Below are 17,078 nucleotides of genomic sequence, written 5' to 3' on the forward strand. Positions count from 1 at the left end.
ATATGCAACTCAGTCATATGCAGGGCTTTAAGTAAAAACAAAGCAAAAAAAAAACAAAAACATCCTGAGCCTGACTTTTTCTGGGGGGGGGGGGGGGGGGGCGGATGAAAAGGGGCATAAGTTACAGATGATAATGCTGAATATGAAACTCAGCCAAGCTAATTAATTTTAGGAATCATTCGATTAGCAACCATTTAATTAAACTTGACAACTAGACAACTCAGAGCTATTTTTTTCTCAAGTTGTTTAGAATGCAGCATCACCTGCTGCTCAGCTAAGTATTCCAAGACCCACCCCCATTCTACTTCTGATTGGCTAGTGTTGTTAGTTTGATTGAGAGGGAAAGCCATGCTACTCTCATTCTATTGGTAGGCGAACTCAATGGACTTCTCAAACCTGATAATATGTAGCATCAACAAGTTTTTTGCTTTTTTTTTTAACTGTTGATATTTTATTTTGCAGTCCAATGACACTCGCTTGAGATGGATGTAAGCAATGTTCAAATAAGTTCAAAAATACAAAAATGACATCAAGAACAGCAAACACTGCATTGGATATATACCTATAAAATAGCTGATGGAAATTTACTATCTTCCTTGAGGTATAGAACTATATTTTGTCCAAAGAACATTCGCAAGGCGGACATTTTTTTTTTCTTTTAAATCCAAGAATTATTCTCCTCACTGAAGCACTTAGTTTTCAAGCTTTGGGCCTTTCTTGACAGTCCATCACACTCCTATTCCATCAGTAGCTCTTGAATAAACTCGAGGATGTAGCTTTGATGGGTATCTACGGTGGCCGAGAGGTGCAAACCAGCATTGCAAAATCTGAAAAACTTTTACAAAGCTTGAGACAAATTTACATTTCGGAAAACAAATTAACAAAATGAGAAACACTTTTACAAATTCTGAGACAACTTTACAAGTCCGGAAACAAGCAGAAAGAGAATGTCCCAACTTGTGCTGGAAATGATAACAGGAAGGACACGGCCAGTTGGAGTTCAATGTCATTTCATCAGAATCAGAATCAGAAATACTTTATTGATCCCTGAGGGGAAATTGCCTTTAGTTACAAATGTTATTTTAGTTCAAAATTACCATTGTCTGCTTTAATTTGAAGCATGAAATATAACATTTTAACATTTGAATTACCATAACAAATATCAGAGCACATTGTTTTGATCTTTACATTTGTTCTGAAAACTTCTGAAACAACAGTAACAACTGAATTGAAGTTGCTGAATTGAAGTTGAACTGAATTGCCACTGTTGCCAAGTGCTTGCTCATCGGGGGATCTGTTGGGTCTCTTTAAATAAATTTATAAAGAGTTTGGTCTAGACCTGCTCTATATGTAAAGTGCCTTGATGTAACTTTGTTATGATTTGGCGCTATACAAATAAATCTGATTTGATTTGATTTGATTTGAATTGAACAACAGAACTATTAAAATAATCCATTGGGGGTTGTGGGCTACCCTAATTTTCCAATGGAGTCCCCCTCAACCCTCCCTCTCGATCAGGAGCATCTAAGCCAATTTTTGACAGTGTCCCTGAACTCGAGGTGGACAGCTTGTGGTCAATCTGTCTGGATGCAGCTGAAAGATTAAAAAGTAATACATACAGTGTGGACAGTTTGCTTAAACATTTTTAATGATCATCAAACATGATTGAATGTTATTTCAGACATTTTATGAATCACAAAATTCTGCTCTAAACAGACACACATTTAAAACGTTAAGCTAACTTTGTGTGCTAAGAGCTTAACCTGGGCAGCTAACAATGCTGTAAATATGCCCATTAATATGAAACGTTATCACAATTTTATGAACTCTAACACCCATAAAACAGCCCCCTAAATGGTCTGACCCAGTTCTGCACATCAAGACAGCATCGTTGAAAAAATATTGATTCAATGTTGGAATTTCAATCATTCAACCATTATTCAATGTTGATTCAATGACATATTTTCAACAATAAATTATTAGAAGGTTGATCTGTTGTTAATTTTTCAACCTTAACCAAAAGTCTACCTTTCTGACCATATATCAACATTGATTCAATGAAATTTTTGCTTTCTAGGAAAATAAAATAAAATATATTCAAACACTAAAAAGTAAATGTACATTTGTTCCTGTATGTACAAAAGTGTTAAATAAAACAACAGTTTACCAACATTTGAATATAATAATCATAATTATGGATAGGGAATGAGTGATATTTTGCCTGTTTTGTGACAAACACATTCTGTCTGGTCTGCACCATTTAAAAACTGTAAAGACCGACCACACGAAAAACAAAACCGTGTTAAGTGGCTCACGTGTTTGCCACCTGCCACATGCCACATGCAAGAGGTGTGTTCCAGGTAATAATATGGCCCCGGTGTATAATGTAGAATGAGCCGATCGTTAGGGAGAAATAATCCCAGGTAGGATGAACATTATACATCGTGGCCATATTCTTACCTGGAACACACACACCTCTTGCAAAAAAAACCCAAAACATCAACAACGAGTAATGTTAGACTAGGCGTAATATCTGGACAAGACCAGCACTTCATAAACTGAAAACTCATTTTGAGTAAATACCTCAGACCGCTCGCTTTATTGCATGCACCTCCTGATAGTCTTCATTGACAAGCTGGTTTAACAGAAAGAAGTTGGTGCTCCAGAACTGCAGTCGGTATGTTAAATGCCAAACATCCCAGTCCTTGTGTGTGTGTTTGTGTCTGAAGCAGTGGAGTACGTCTATATTTGCGGACATGAACTTCAATAAATTCCTCTGCTTTACACGCTACATGCTCTGGGTCAGCAGGTCCCACTTCCACATACTACAGTCCATAGCTGCAAAGACTTCCAGGCTTCTGAACAAAGCGATCGTTTAGACTTGATTTGCGTTAGTCTTGTCCACTGACTTTGATGGGTGAGTTTGAAAGATGAAATTAACTCATGAAGCGCTGGAACAGGACCATTAAATAATTAAATACATAGTGAAATAATTATATACAGTGGTGCCTCAGCTTTCGAACTTAATCCGTTCCAGGTTGGTGGTCGAAGTCTGAATTAATTTTTCCCATAAGAAATAATGGTAAACTCATTAATCCGTTCTGGCCCATATGAAAAGTCCACTTTTTTTCAATAAAATGTGTATCTAACCAGCAATTTAGTCCTAAACATGTTGTCCTAAAATCACTGGTTAGCGAGATCAGAGACACAAGCACCACTCTCGTGTTTACTTATTATCTCTTTTTTCAATTCAATAGTAGTAAATGTTGTCTTCCTTTTCACCTTCCCTTTCTCAGCTGGTTTCTCGGGAGACATAATGAAGGGTTTGAAAACCAAAAAAAAGCACAAAGTACACAAAGTAATAAAAACTTAGTAGAGCGCTGGTCGTAGGTCTGTTCGTTTTGAATTCTGAATGAGAAAGAACGCACGCGGTTTGGCTTGACTCAGCTGCGCTCGGCTGCCTGAATGCTCTCTTGGCTTGACGCGGGCCGTTTGAAAGCTGAAATTCGGTCGAAAGTGAAGGCAAATTTTTCTCGAAAATTTTGGTTGAGGGTCGAGTTGGTCAAGGGCTGAGGCGTTCGAAAACTGAGGCACCACTGTATATATATTTACATGAGATTAACAGGTATTTTTAATTAAATAACAACACGTCTAATTATTTATTTCCCATTTTAATTAATGAATGACACATTTAAGTAATTATTTAAAGATTTATTTATGTATTTCATTCTGTCCCTTTTGGTCCTCCATACAAAACCGGCAAAACATCACTCGAGTGCTATTCATTGTTATCCATACTGTTTTTACATTTTTCTTACATACAAAAACTTTTGATAGGAACATGTACACTTTTTACAATACAAAGTAGATTGGATATTGAAAGATACAGAAGAGGAAATAGAAGACCAGTGGTAAGGATGAGTAGAATTAGAATAGGACACTTAAGAGGGAGTGCTGTCGTGCTAAATATCAGCACTGGTGTGATTCGGTCATAAGAACAAGGCCGCAGATAATCACAACAGCATGACCTCGAGTGTGATATCGCCACTATTTCTACAAGCACATTATTTTAGTTTACAGTAATAAGCGACAAGAGATTATGATTTGTTACTGTTTATTTAATCATTAATTTGGCTCCACCAACACAAATAGTTCTACAACTGGAAGGGAGATACTGCTGTTGCCAGGCAACACATAAACATTTCCTACACACAAGCTTGCTACTCTATGTCTGCATATTACAGCCACTTTGTATAATTTTCATTGATCTGATTGTTCCCATTTATGTACAACCACTAGAATAAGAGTCTGTTGACAAATACTTTGGTGGCATGATGTGTGTTTCAGATGAGTTCACAGCTCGATCAGACAGCATGTTGCTCCACTGGTTCCGGCCGGTAACTTTGTAACGAGCTTTCAACCTTGTGAAATAAGGTTTTGCTTATATATGTATTTTATGTGACAGATTATCTTTGAATCAAAATTGACATCGTAGTTTGTGTCTGTTCATATAAACCATCTCACCTGTGCCCACAGTTATGCGAACGCTTGTACCGCGGAGTGATAATATCTGGAAACTGTCCCAGTGCTGTTGTACTCTATATCAGCACTCATGGAATGTCTCTTGTCCAAATAAATTACTTGGTCGGAACTACCGGTTGTATAAAGTAATTTAAAGGGGACACGTTATATCACTGGAAAACATCCAACTGGTGTGTGCGATATCTGTCAACAAGCTGAAACAATAGAGCATGCTATTATTAATTGTAGGCGATATGGAAAGGAAAGATGGAAAATGATGACACAAAAAGTTGGACTGAAAGGGACAGGTCTTAAACGAATTAGTGAGTGTAGTGAGAGAGGCCAAGGTTGGAGATATTTATTTGAATTTCTCTTCAGAACAGGGTTGTTAAGGAGAATTTAAGTAATAGATACAATTATTGCTAGTAGGTGGCAGTAATGCAACAATGCCAGCTGCCTTAAAACCTCAAAGAAGAAGAAGAACAAGAAGTTGGGACATTCCTTTTCTGGTTTGTTTCAGGACTTGTGAATTTGTCTTCTGTTTGTAAAAGTGTTTCATATTTTATTATTTTGTTTTTCAAAATGTAAATTTGTCTCAAGCTTTGTAAAAATGTTTCAGATTTTGTAATATGTAATATGTAATTTAATTTAATATGTAATATGTCACCAAGTGACTGCTTGGTCACCGTCAATGGTTCATGTTTAAAGCATAAAAAAGGCCAACCAGCATTGCTCTTGCAAGGGGCACGTTCTCCAGGTCACACAGCACCACCAGCCCCTCAAGGATGATGTGGACGTCAGAGAAGTTGCTGACGGGAGTCTCTCTTGTTTTGTAAATCGAGAGTCGTGGCCAGAGTGTTGATATCTGCTATAGTCTTAGAAAAGAAAAAAAGAAAATCTTAAACATGGCATTTTTCGATCTCGCAGCATCCACTTTTTTAATTTTATCAAACCTTTTGAGAACCATCATTTGCTTTAGTATAACAGCAGTCCATCTGTGATTTTTATTCTTCCTCCCCTCCCTGAGTGTGCCACACTTACGGTCACTGAATTACAAAATTAGAAAAATATGACCACATGACTGACATAAAAGCAAAGACTTCCAAAGACTATATTGATATTAGGCAAACTTTTTTGCTACTATTGACCATATTAATGCTCCAAATCCCCAGGTTCCTCGTTTAGATAGATGCAGTTTATAATGGTCTCCCTGAGGGCATCAATGTCATCCTTGAGGAAACAAACACACAAAAAAAAAAAAACTATTTTATATTATATAACTATATTATATTCTTTGCCCTTTTGCCTAGTTTGAATTAAACAGTTTACAGGAGACAGCACAGTGCAGGGACACAAGAAGGACACTGAGGAAACTATTGTAACTTCTTCCCAGCTGGCCACTTAGATAATTGTAGATGGCTGCTCTGCTGCTGAGCTCTGTTACCAAACATCTAGAAGTAAAGACTTCATGCTGGAACTCTTTGATCTCATTATTTTGAGATCATTGTTTTATTGAAGGATATCATTTGGTAATCACCTTCTCCATGTTAGTAGAAGGATGTGCCCTGAGGTGCAGAAGTGCACCAGCATGTTCACAATCTGAGTGAACAGCTGTCAGAGAAACAAAACACAGTAAAAATACATATCAAAGCTTCCTTGAAAACATGCATTTTAAAGTGTTTAATTTTAGAAAGTATAATCAAATGTGTAGCTTTCCATTTTCTAATTGCAGACTTCAAGTTTTCCTCCATACTGATTTATTCACCTCACTCAGAGCCGTTCAACCTCATTTATGTCTCTTAAGTCTAAACAGATGACTATGATAAATTCATCCAAGTCCCTTTTTAATGGAGAGTAAAATTGCCTCTAGAGACTAAACTATAATTTTTCTACCTGTATGTGAAGATATTTGTTTCTACTGAACTGACATTTTATCATGGGACTCGAGGGAGGCCATTCAAGGAATCGCTGTATTTGTCACATCCTCCTTGGTTGTGGAGAGCAGCATTTGACCAGTTGATTCAGCCCACCTATTAGTGACCTTTAGTGATCTTTGAGCTGGTTCCTGCAGCTGCAGTCCCTGTTACCGCTATTACAGCAATTTTCTGCATAAGTGCTAAAACATACTGCTTTCAAACAAATCTACTTTTGGACTATTAATGGGGCATTTATTCAAATTCAGATTAGATCTTATTACATAAATTTTCGACACACAGTGAAAGTAAACTTTGCATAGATCAACACAATTTGCACACAGCAGACAACCTGCAATCACAAATCCTCTTGTGTCATTTTGGCCTGGGCTGTACACCAGTATGTTTCTGATTCCGAAAGTGTTGCTTCTTAGAGGTTTAGACAAATTTTGGGTTGCCACAAACCACTCATTAGCCGTCCATGGTGTCCTAATGCCCCCAGAACTATCTAAAACATCTCTCCTGCTAAGAAGGGAATTCCCTTCACCAACAACACCCTTGCACCTGCAGTAGATGGGGATGCAAATGAAAGTGTGGATTATGTGCACTGGGGATAAAAGACATGAGCCCAGGCATTGAGGCTGAAGCAGTGCCAAGATCAATAGCTCATTACATACTGCTGTTGAGCCAAGCCACGCTGGCTAAGATGGCAGTCCGCTGGGGGGATTATGGGTATGATTGTCAGGGAGATGGAAGAATGGCCTGGCCCAGGAGGGACTGGGACTTTGTCGGTTTGCATGGTGGAGTGCTGGCTCAGATGTTGCTCTAATGCAGCAGTCTGATTTCGTAGTAGTAGCACAGTGAAGCTCAGTGTGATGCCATATGATGGTGGTTTACAAAAGAGTTTTGTATTTAATAATTCCAATCCCATGCAAAACATTCCAGTGGTAATATGGATTTCTGCTGAATCTCATGAATTTGTTTCATTCATATTTTATTAATGTGAGTTTAATGACATATATTGATTCTTGAATCAATACTGCTATTACCACCAATTATCACTTTCTTATTTATCCATTCTTGTAGTTCGGTAGGACAGAGGTAATCGATAACACTCGGAATCCAGACTTCGTCAGGAAGTTTGTCCTGGATTTCTTCTTTGAAGAAAAACAAAATCTAAGATTTGATGTGTAAGTAGCCAAACACACCGACTTTCTTGAATGACTATAAATGAATTATGAAGATTCACCAAGCTAGGTGAATACTCAATGTAGATTCAAAGCAACAACCTGTAAGACAGAAGTGCCTTTGATTATATTTGTATAATTTCTCTCTCTGCAGGTCTGGTTGGTGAAAAGCATTTTTTTTTTCTTGATGAGAATGAAGGAATTAGCCAGTCCTTGCGGAAATTAAATATCCACCTGTGAAGGAATTGGGTTTTTTTTTGCTATAAAAAAACAAACAGCAACAACTTGCCTCACTGAAAAAAAATTGTGCAAGTAGTATATATCCACGGCTGTTTGTATGCTTCACTTAAAATCACTTAACAGTAACCATTATCAGTATGAGGGGAATATCTCATGCATGACTGTGGATTTGATAAAGACACAAAAATGTGCTTTTATTGCTCAGCAGAGTCTTAAGGGCTGTAGATTGTATATAGTGAAGGGGATTTTTTTGGAGCAAGAACAGGAGCATTGTGCTGATTATGTTACAGTTGAGCACCTGTCCTACCTTGCAAGGTTTTCTACATCCAGTCTACAAATAACATGTTCTTTGTGAAGCAACCCCAATATCACTCCAGTGACAGGCTGAAGCTAATCTCAAACTAACATCAACATGGCTGCGCTTGTAATTCCTTTTTGGCTTCATTTAGTCAAATGGCCTCTCAAAATATGATAAAATAGAACAGAAAAAGATTGACATTAGCAGTAATGACATTCAAGTCAACAATTTAACGATTCTGATCAAATCATGCAAAAGCTATTTCACTTTCTGCCAGAATTAAAGAAAAGAAATATTTCAACTCTTTCTCCTTTATACAGGGTCTAATTTTAATCAGAGTTAAAGCAAAAATAAAGCCAATTGCAGTAGTTTCATTACTTTCTGTTGTAACCCTTACATTTCTATATCTTTATGTGATTGTGCAGATTGTGCATGTGCAAAGATGGTGCAGCTTGTGGCTCAAATAACTGAGCAGCTAGCTTAGGCCTGGTAACTGCATAACCTGTGACCAGAAATTCAGAATATAAAGTGATTTGTTGAACAGTGTGAGCTTGTTACAACAGGTAACAGGAGGTAAAGATGAGACTGTAAGGTACTGTACTGATACTGAAGCATGCAAATGCCTTGATCAGATTGATGGTGCTGCCCTGCGTTGCTCTGTAAAGTGTTAAAAACTGGAAAAGAGTAGCAAATACTCCTTTTGGAAATAAATCATCTGCATTTTTTAACCTGTAGATGTTATTGTTATAAATAGCTTTCAAATGTTCTTCATCATCCATTTTTTAATAGTTTTTTATTACTTGCAGGTACAATGTTGACTCTAGAAGCTGTAATATTTCCAAACACGTAAGTAGAGAATATGAGACTCCACTGAAAACTTACATAAGGCTTCAGATCTCACACACAGTATTCAGCAGTACTTCATTGTTCAGGCTAATTAACAGGGAATGAACGATGAGTCAGCATGAATGAAAATATTTAAATCTGTCCTTGTTTGTTGTTGTTGTTGTTGTTGTTGTTGTTGTTGTTGCTCCTGACAAAATAAATCATGGGAGAGCAGAAGGTGAGTGGTTTATGTGCAGATTGTGTTGCCTACACTTCATTCACTTCACTTTTTACTTTCCAGTTTATGCCATGGTCCCAGTAACAGCCTTTTGTTTGTGTTTCATTCACTTTCATTTACTGTTTTTTTCTCCCATTCTTTCATCTAATTTCATTAAGGGCAAGCAGCTCTGTCCTGGAAAGCATCTTCCAAACTGTTGTTCTTCATTTTGTCTTTAATGTTCGCTCAGGTAAACCAACTTTCATAGCTTCACTTCAAAGTAAAAGTAGCTGTTGTTTGAGATGCTACAGTGCAGCAAATTTTGTGTGTCAGGACACTCACAGGAGATTACACACAAACCCAATGTGTGGGACTCATGGTATACACCTGCTTGTGCCCACACATGTGCACAACACACTCCCGACACAGGATGAGCATCAGCAGGTAGAGTTTCACGGTGTCATGTCATCTGCCATATCTAATCTTTTTAACTTTGAAGACGTTTCTTCATGCATAGCACAGGGCTCTTTTAAGAATAACGAATCAGTCACATAGCAGCTGAATTATGTGTTCCACAAAGACTACCTCACTGGGTTGTGAAATTCTAAATTTAATGTTTAATCTAAAATGACACTTCAATTATGTGAGATTAAATTTTAATGTAACTCGAATATGTCTATTACTAACCCCTTGATTTTACAGTCTTTCATAATTGCTAATCTGCTCAAGTGTGTTAACCCCATTTAAGAACATGTGGTCTAGAAATGTTTAAAATAATTAGTTTTACGTATAAATTCATTGATGGCCTGGTTTCTAGCTCTGTCAGCAAAGCACACATTGTGGCGTACCAGAGATGTGTAGACTTAAGACTGGCACAATTCCTGCATCAAGCAGTGCTCTAGTATTCAATCTGCAGGTTGCATTTGATTTCCTTTCCATTTGTTAAACCAGGACTCACTGTAGGCCATGTCATTTCATTAACCCTCTCTTTCTAATCCCCCCAGGACTTTCTGGGACAGACCTTCTGCACCCTTGGAGAAATCATTGGCTCTACAGGAGGAAGGCTGGAGAGGACCCTCTCGTAAGTCTGCCAACATCCTCTCTGTTCTCTCCTTGTGAAATTACTGCAGCTTTTTGTTCGATATTTAAATCACAGCCGAAAGAAATGTGCACATAAATAATTTCTTCAGCTGGGCAGAGTGATATGAGCCCGCCTTCATCTCTAGTTCGGTATTTATTGTCTCAGTTGGGAAACAACACTGTGCAAGCCATCTCACTGACTCATCTATTGCAATGTTTGATCTGGGGAGTAACCACATACGGAGCTGCAACAGTACTATTTGGTTTTCATCATTTGAGGAAAAAGGGATGGAAGCCTGTGGCTATGTTTTGCTGTGAGCAGCTTTGGTCAGTGACAAATAGATATAAAGTCTGCTCATATCCGAGATGAAAATTATGCAATTTGATGCTTCTTTGCAGAGAAAAAAAATCTGATGCACTAGTTGCAAACACAAATCTCTTTTTTTATTTGATTTTTAGTATTCATGGTAACAGTTCATTTAGGTTCTGTTGGAACAATTTTCCAAAATAATACATATCGGAAAAAATATTATTATACCTCTCCTCTTAACATAACTTATGCTAATGACTCTTTCACTATTAAATTTAGACAATATAACAACAGAATAAACGTTCCAAACGTTTATTAAACAATAACGGTCACACATCAGTTTTATATTTGATTACCACCTTACAGTTTTCTTTTTTAATATGTAAAGTCAACTACACAATTATAATTCCCTGTCAAAAATACTCCACAAATTTACCCTTTTGACAAATAAACTTATATTTTTTATATATTTTTTTTAAATATATTCCTCTAACTTCATACCAGCTCTCTCTAATTTTAATACAGTCTCAATACAGTAAGGAAGTAAATAATTTTGTGCTTTGAAATCAACTATATTATAAGAGTCTAAAGTGTGTAATTGAGTAAACAGTACATTGTTTAGTTAATAATAATACAATCTACTATGAGACTATAAGAGAACACTATGGTGTATATAGCAGGTTCTGAGCTTTAGCGTTAGTTTTATACAATTTTGCAATGGGGTAATACCTGTTTGTTTTTCCATGCTTAATGTGTGGTTTCCATCATTATTTATAATCCACTCTCATGCCCAGAAATGCAATGAATGAATAACACCCAGTTTGATGATAACTCGTTAATATTAAACTTTTTCTGAAAGACTTTCAATTGCCATCCACTGTATTCAGAAGCTGTTGTAAATTTGTCCAGAATCTAAATAATATATGTGCTGTAATCTGTAAATAAAACAAGGCATTTTTGAGTCATCACAAGCAGTGGAACGACCTGACAATCTGAACAAATCTTATCACAAGGACAGGAAATGGCCATTTGTCTGCCTGAAGACTGTGTGTGGACCTGTTTCTGACCAGCAGCCAGGAGTCTATGGAAACTACTTGCTTTTTCTCAGCTGTTGCTGATGTTGCTCATGGAGCTTTAACTCAACCAACAGTAACGGCTTTGTTGACAAACAAATATTTCTGTGCCTAAAACATTAATCTGTCAGTTTAAAAGTCTGCCTGGGTTTGTAGTTTTCCAGGAACTAAGTCACTGCTACTGACTTCAGCTGGAATTGGCAGCAGTCCCATGAAGAACATGGGAAAGTTTCTGGAATGAAGAACAAAAAAGAAAGAAAAGGGAGAGCATGGTATCATTTGATTGAAGAGCGGATGTTTGCCAATGCCTGAAAACATACAGAAATATAGAAATAGCCATGGAAATTGCACAACTCACATTATTCAGGGTTAAAAGTAAACATATGAAAGAGGGTTCTTTCTGTCTGACACAAGAGCATGATGCTAACATTGGAGATGACTAGATTTATGTCCCCTATTCTATTCATTAAATTAAGTTTTGAAGATGGGAACAATTACTCACACTCAGTGCAAGCCGACCGTGTGCACCATGTGATGAATCAGCTTCTCCTGTTAACTGCTAATGAAATTCTCCTTGAGTAGAGGGCTGATAATAATGACATATGTGAAAGGTTAGACCCTGTCACTTTTATGAGGGATTTTTATAATGACTCGCTCTGTGATTAATATGGGACAAAGTAGCTTAAAGATACTGACATTTGGTAAATATGTCAAATTTACAATGTGCAAATATGTCAGATCCTGCCATCAAAGCATGGTAGAAAACTTCTGTCATTATTGAAATAAGATTTTTCATGCACACAGAAAGTACCTGTGAAATTTGGAGACAGGAGAGATTCATTTGTGCAGCTCTTTTATTAACCCTTAAATTGATTCCATTGTGTAAAATACTGTAAATTATTCTACATACAACTAAAAAATGTTGGTTTCAATTGGTAATTATGATATTATGAATATAACAATGGCTACATCATAACCCTAACCCTGACCCAAAACATCAACAATAACAACAACAACAACAAAAAAAAAAACAAAAAACATCATCATTACTGTGTCAGGTCTTGCAATGAAAAATAAACAATGATAAAACACCACAAAGGTACATTTTAATATTAAGATTTCTTGGCAAAGTATTTTTTATGACATTGTAATATTTGATATTTAGATATTGAGGCTTTGGACCTGACAGTTGACATTTTCCTGGAGCTTCAGGCTCAATGAAGAAACAAACTTCATTGTCAATGATTAACAAAGCACAGAAAAAGGTGGTGCACAGGAGGGGCTGATTGAAGATCCTGGTGTTGACCAGTGTGCAGGTTGATAGGTGAGGATCAGTAGCTGGGTGTGCTTCAGCTGGAGGCAAGAGCCTGGTAGGCCTAAAGAAATCAGGAAAAGCAGGTCAGTCATAAAAAAATGTTTCCAGACGTCAAAAGCACTCACAGGTTAATGCTGTAGAGACTTGAACTGGCAGGGAGTGGAGTGTTGAAGCAATGGTTGGACATGATGAGGATTCTGGAGGCCACCTGTCCAGAGACAGCAGAGACAGACGATACAAACACAGGACAAAACAGAAGGCAAACAATGCAAAATCCACACCTTTGTCAAATTTCTTTTCCTTTTCCCCAACTCTAAGAGTCACTGTGAAGATAGGAGCATGAACCTGGGGTGTTTCTGTTTCCATTCAGATTCCCCCTTAAAGTGCATTATATTTATTACTGAAAATTACATGCAAACATGCATTATCTGCCCAGCGAAACATTTGCAGAGCCAATTATGTCATCTATGAATCTAGTGGTGTTTTGGTGTGTGCTCCCTGACAGTTTGTGGAAATGTGAAGTAAACCTAACCCTGTGATTCTTAGTTGATATTAAAACATTAATTAGTGCAACTTTAAAAGTGTAAAGCAAGAAAGAAATCTCAATGCAGAAAACAGATTTTTTTTTTCTGTGTTGTACTGCACTAAACAGTACACTGGTGGATGGCAAGATTTCCCATAATCTCAAAACCTTCCGCTCTTAATTAAATATTCACCATCTTGCATCTAAGTCTAAGTTCCAAAATAGCGAAGATGAAATTACCTGAATGCGCTTTAAAAACAAATGTTTTGAAATGGAACTGTCATGTTATTCCCGTATGCTCTCTCCATACACCTTCAAACATATGGCACGTTCATACAGAATCTCTTAGGCTGTGGGAGATGCCGGAAATAAAATAAAATCATAAAATGAAGCTAGGGTAAAGCTTTGGTAAAAGAAGTGGAAATTAAAAGGAGGACAAAGCAATACAATAGGGAACAACAGAATGCAACCTCTATTTTTCCCATATGGTCAGTGTCTCTGAACAGAGCCAGCAGGGAATAGACAGCTGTCTAGAGCAAAGCCCAGGGGACTGGAATAAGGGAGGATGAAAAAAGGAGGGAAGCAGACGGGAGAAATTGAAAGGGAGTTACCTGAAGGGTGACAGACAACTTAGCAGAGCAGGGTCAGAGAGAGGGAGGGAGCAAGAAGAGGAAAAGGAGAGAGGAAGGAAACAAAGAGAAGGAGGGGACTGGAGAACTGCACTTGATCAGCAAACTGTGAGAGCAATACACACACACACACTCACGCACAAACATCCAAAAAATCTTGGATAAACACAACACAGCCCCTCTAAATAAAAGACTTCTAAGTGTACATGGTGTATTGATTTTTCCTCTACATTTTCTGTCATCAAAACAAACATAAACACAGACTCACTCACACACACACACACACACACACACACACATACATACACACAAGAGTGGAGAACCCATACGGTTCCGGTAGCCTCCTCATGATGGTGGGAGTACATTTTCATAGGTCAACAGTTTTAGAAATCGGCTCCATGCTGTGTGGCAAACCAAGCACTCCTTTTCACTTACCTGTGTGTTGCTGTGGCAACCGAGGGGGGTTATTAACCGAGGCGGTAAAACTATAACAATGATCCAAAATGCAACCTTTAAAAGAAAAAATAAAATAAAACCTAGGAGCTCAGCTGAATGTTTTGCATGGGGTTCCATATTGTGCAACTACAGCAAAGGTATTTTTTTATACAGAATTAGATTAAAATATAGTCAGTGATACACACACACATACAGTATTAATCCATCTTTATGGGAAGCAGGGCTAACACTAAAGACTTATATGAATATGATCATCACTTACAGTTGACAAGCATGCAGTAAACAGAAAATCATCCGACTGTGAACATAATGTTAAAAGCTATTTTCTAGAATTTTCTAGGATGTTGGGATCTATGGGAGCTATTGGTAATTACATTTAAGAAATATTTCGTTTTTGCTGACTTAACTGCTTCCTCATATTTGTGTAAGTGGTTTCTTTAGGTCTGATAACAGATTTGCAGCTTGTCCGCTTTCCATTTTCTTTCTGCCTTTCAATAATTGCCTGAGAGTATGGATGTTGTTGTTGCTAAGCCTGGGGTGAGTTTTGCTTTTGGATTTTCTGAGTTTGAGTGGAGCAACAATGTCCAGGATATCAAGACAGGTGGAGGATATTATACAGGATCCGAATGAAGTATAGTAGAAAACTTGATGCACAAGTGATCTAAGATAACTCCTCAACAGTGGGAGTGGTCAGGCCAAGGGTAAAAACTGGGTCTAGAGTGTGGCCATAGTGTGGCCATAGTTTTGGGTCGGGCCCAAAACTATGGATAGAGTTAAGACTCCATGATGTAGATAAAATCAGAGACTTTGGTGTTTGATATTGTGTCATCATGAAAATTAAAATCAGTAGTAATTAAAATTTTATCAAGTATTAAAACAAATGAAGATAAAAACTCAGAGAACTCAAAGAGGAAAATGGTATCCTGCCTGGGGGGCGGTACACAACAGCACACAGGACTGGACAAGAGTTACTGGTTTTGAACAGAACTTCAAAGCTGGGATGGTTATCAGTGGCATAATAACTTTAATTTTTTAGATTTTCACTCTTGTATGGCCTTGGGGTTCACATTTGTGGTTTAGAGGATTGTCATGGAATAGCATATGTCCCCCTCAAGGTGAAAAAACAATTTATCAATTTAATCTGCCATTTTCAGGTAAAAATTGTCATTCATCCAGTATGTTGAGTTATAACTAAGTACCTTAAAAAATGTCAAATGTAGTTAATTTTTCATGTTATTTTGTTTATTTTAATTACCTGGTTTAGTCAAAAGAGACTGATTATGAATGGATTACTGATTACTGTACAGATTTTTTTGGTTTTGTTTTAAGTATCAGCATGACCTCTGATTTGGAGTTCACAATGAAGAGTCCATTTTGCCTCTAACATATGACTGTGGTGTCATTGAAAAATGTCTAATCTTCTTCAACCAACATTTCCCACATAGGTGGCCATTCAGAACAGCTATAATAATTTTTGCCTTGGATGTGGTCTGACAACTCGTTATAAAATACAACTTATTTTCAGTTTCACACCAGCTTTCAGCCACAGACATTAGAGGTCATAGTCGTATGAATCAAAATTTACAGAAAATTAATCCACACTAAAACCAAGCACACTTCTTGGCTGCAGGCTAAGTATCCATGTATATCAAAAACAGGATAGGTGACATGGGACTCCCCTAGTCAAAAAATCCACACTGAATGTTTCATAATTAATAAAATGGGAAAACAGTTCTGAGAGTAGATGCAGATGTGAAGTAACTTACTCCCGGGACACTTAATTAACTGCAGTGTGCTGTAGAATAAGTATTTTGTGAAAAATTTTACTTTTGTTGCAAACTGATATCCTGGCAATATCAGCAGCTGATATTGAGGTGAACAGGCCAGTCAGAGAGAGAAATATGGAGCAGAAAGCTAGAGTTAAATGGCCAAGGGCAAATAGTAGCAAGGAATGGGAGACAGTCAACAGGGACTTGTCCATAATTGTGAGTAGACTAGGAGGAGACGCAAGTGATAGATTAGAGAAAATGAGAGACATGATTTACTCCTATGGTGTCGAAAGATTTGGGTGCAAGATAGAAAGAGGGTTGAAAGAGTACAGGTAGCTAAGTCTAGACGGCAAAGAGAAATTGAGAAAGCAGTGGAAAAGAGCTACAGAGGAAGAGAGAGAGGTAATTAATGTGTTGCAAGAAGGGTTGAGAAGTAGGCTAGCTGTACTCAGAAGGGCCGAACATCTTAGGATAAAGAGAAGAAGCGACAAAGATAGAAGTAGAAGAGTACCTGAGAAATACATATTCAGATTCTGAGCAGAATAGAGTAGTAGGACTTCCACCTGACATGCCACCATTAGGGGAGATAGATCAAGAAATGGGTGTTAGACCACCTAGGTGGAAGGAGGTAGAGGAGGTAGTCAGGCGTGCAAAGGCTTCTTTGGCCCCAGGGCCAAATGGAGTCCCCTACCAGGTCTATAAAAGCGCACCTGATATCCTAA

At 37.5% G+C, this 17,078-nt stretch overlaps 1 protein-coding gene across 2 annotated transcripts in view; it reads left to right on the forward strand.

The window, feature by feature from the left end:
* LOC115045888 (copine-9) overlaps window positions 1-17,078 on the forward strand; it is a 103,837-nt gene that overhangs the window by 21,035 nt on the left and 65,724 nt on the right. Inside the window, exons 4-7 of one of the 2 annotated variants that reach the window (XM_029505847.1) lie at window positions 7,521-7,624; window positions 8,966-9,005; window positions 9,220-9,222; window positions 10,206-10,282. In XM_029505847.1, coding sequence (XP_029361707.1) covers window positions 7,521-7,624; window positions 8,966-9,005; window positions 9,220-9,222; window positions 10,206-10,282 — 224 coding nt within the window. The remainder of the gene's footprint in view (window positions 1-7,520; window positions 7,625-8,965; window positions 9,006-9,219; window positions 9,223-10,205; window positions 10,283-17,078) is intronic. The other variant, XM_029505846.1, reaches the window with a different exon arrangement.

This window comes from Echeneis naucrates, chromosome 7, assembly GCF_900963305.1.
Source record: "Echeneis naucrates chromosome 7, fEcheNa1.1, whole genome shotgun sequence".
Classification (NCBI taxonomy): Eukaryota; Metazoa; Chordata; class Actinopteri; order Carangiformes; family Echeneidae; genus Echeneis; species Echeneis naucrates.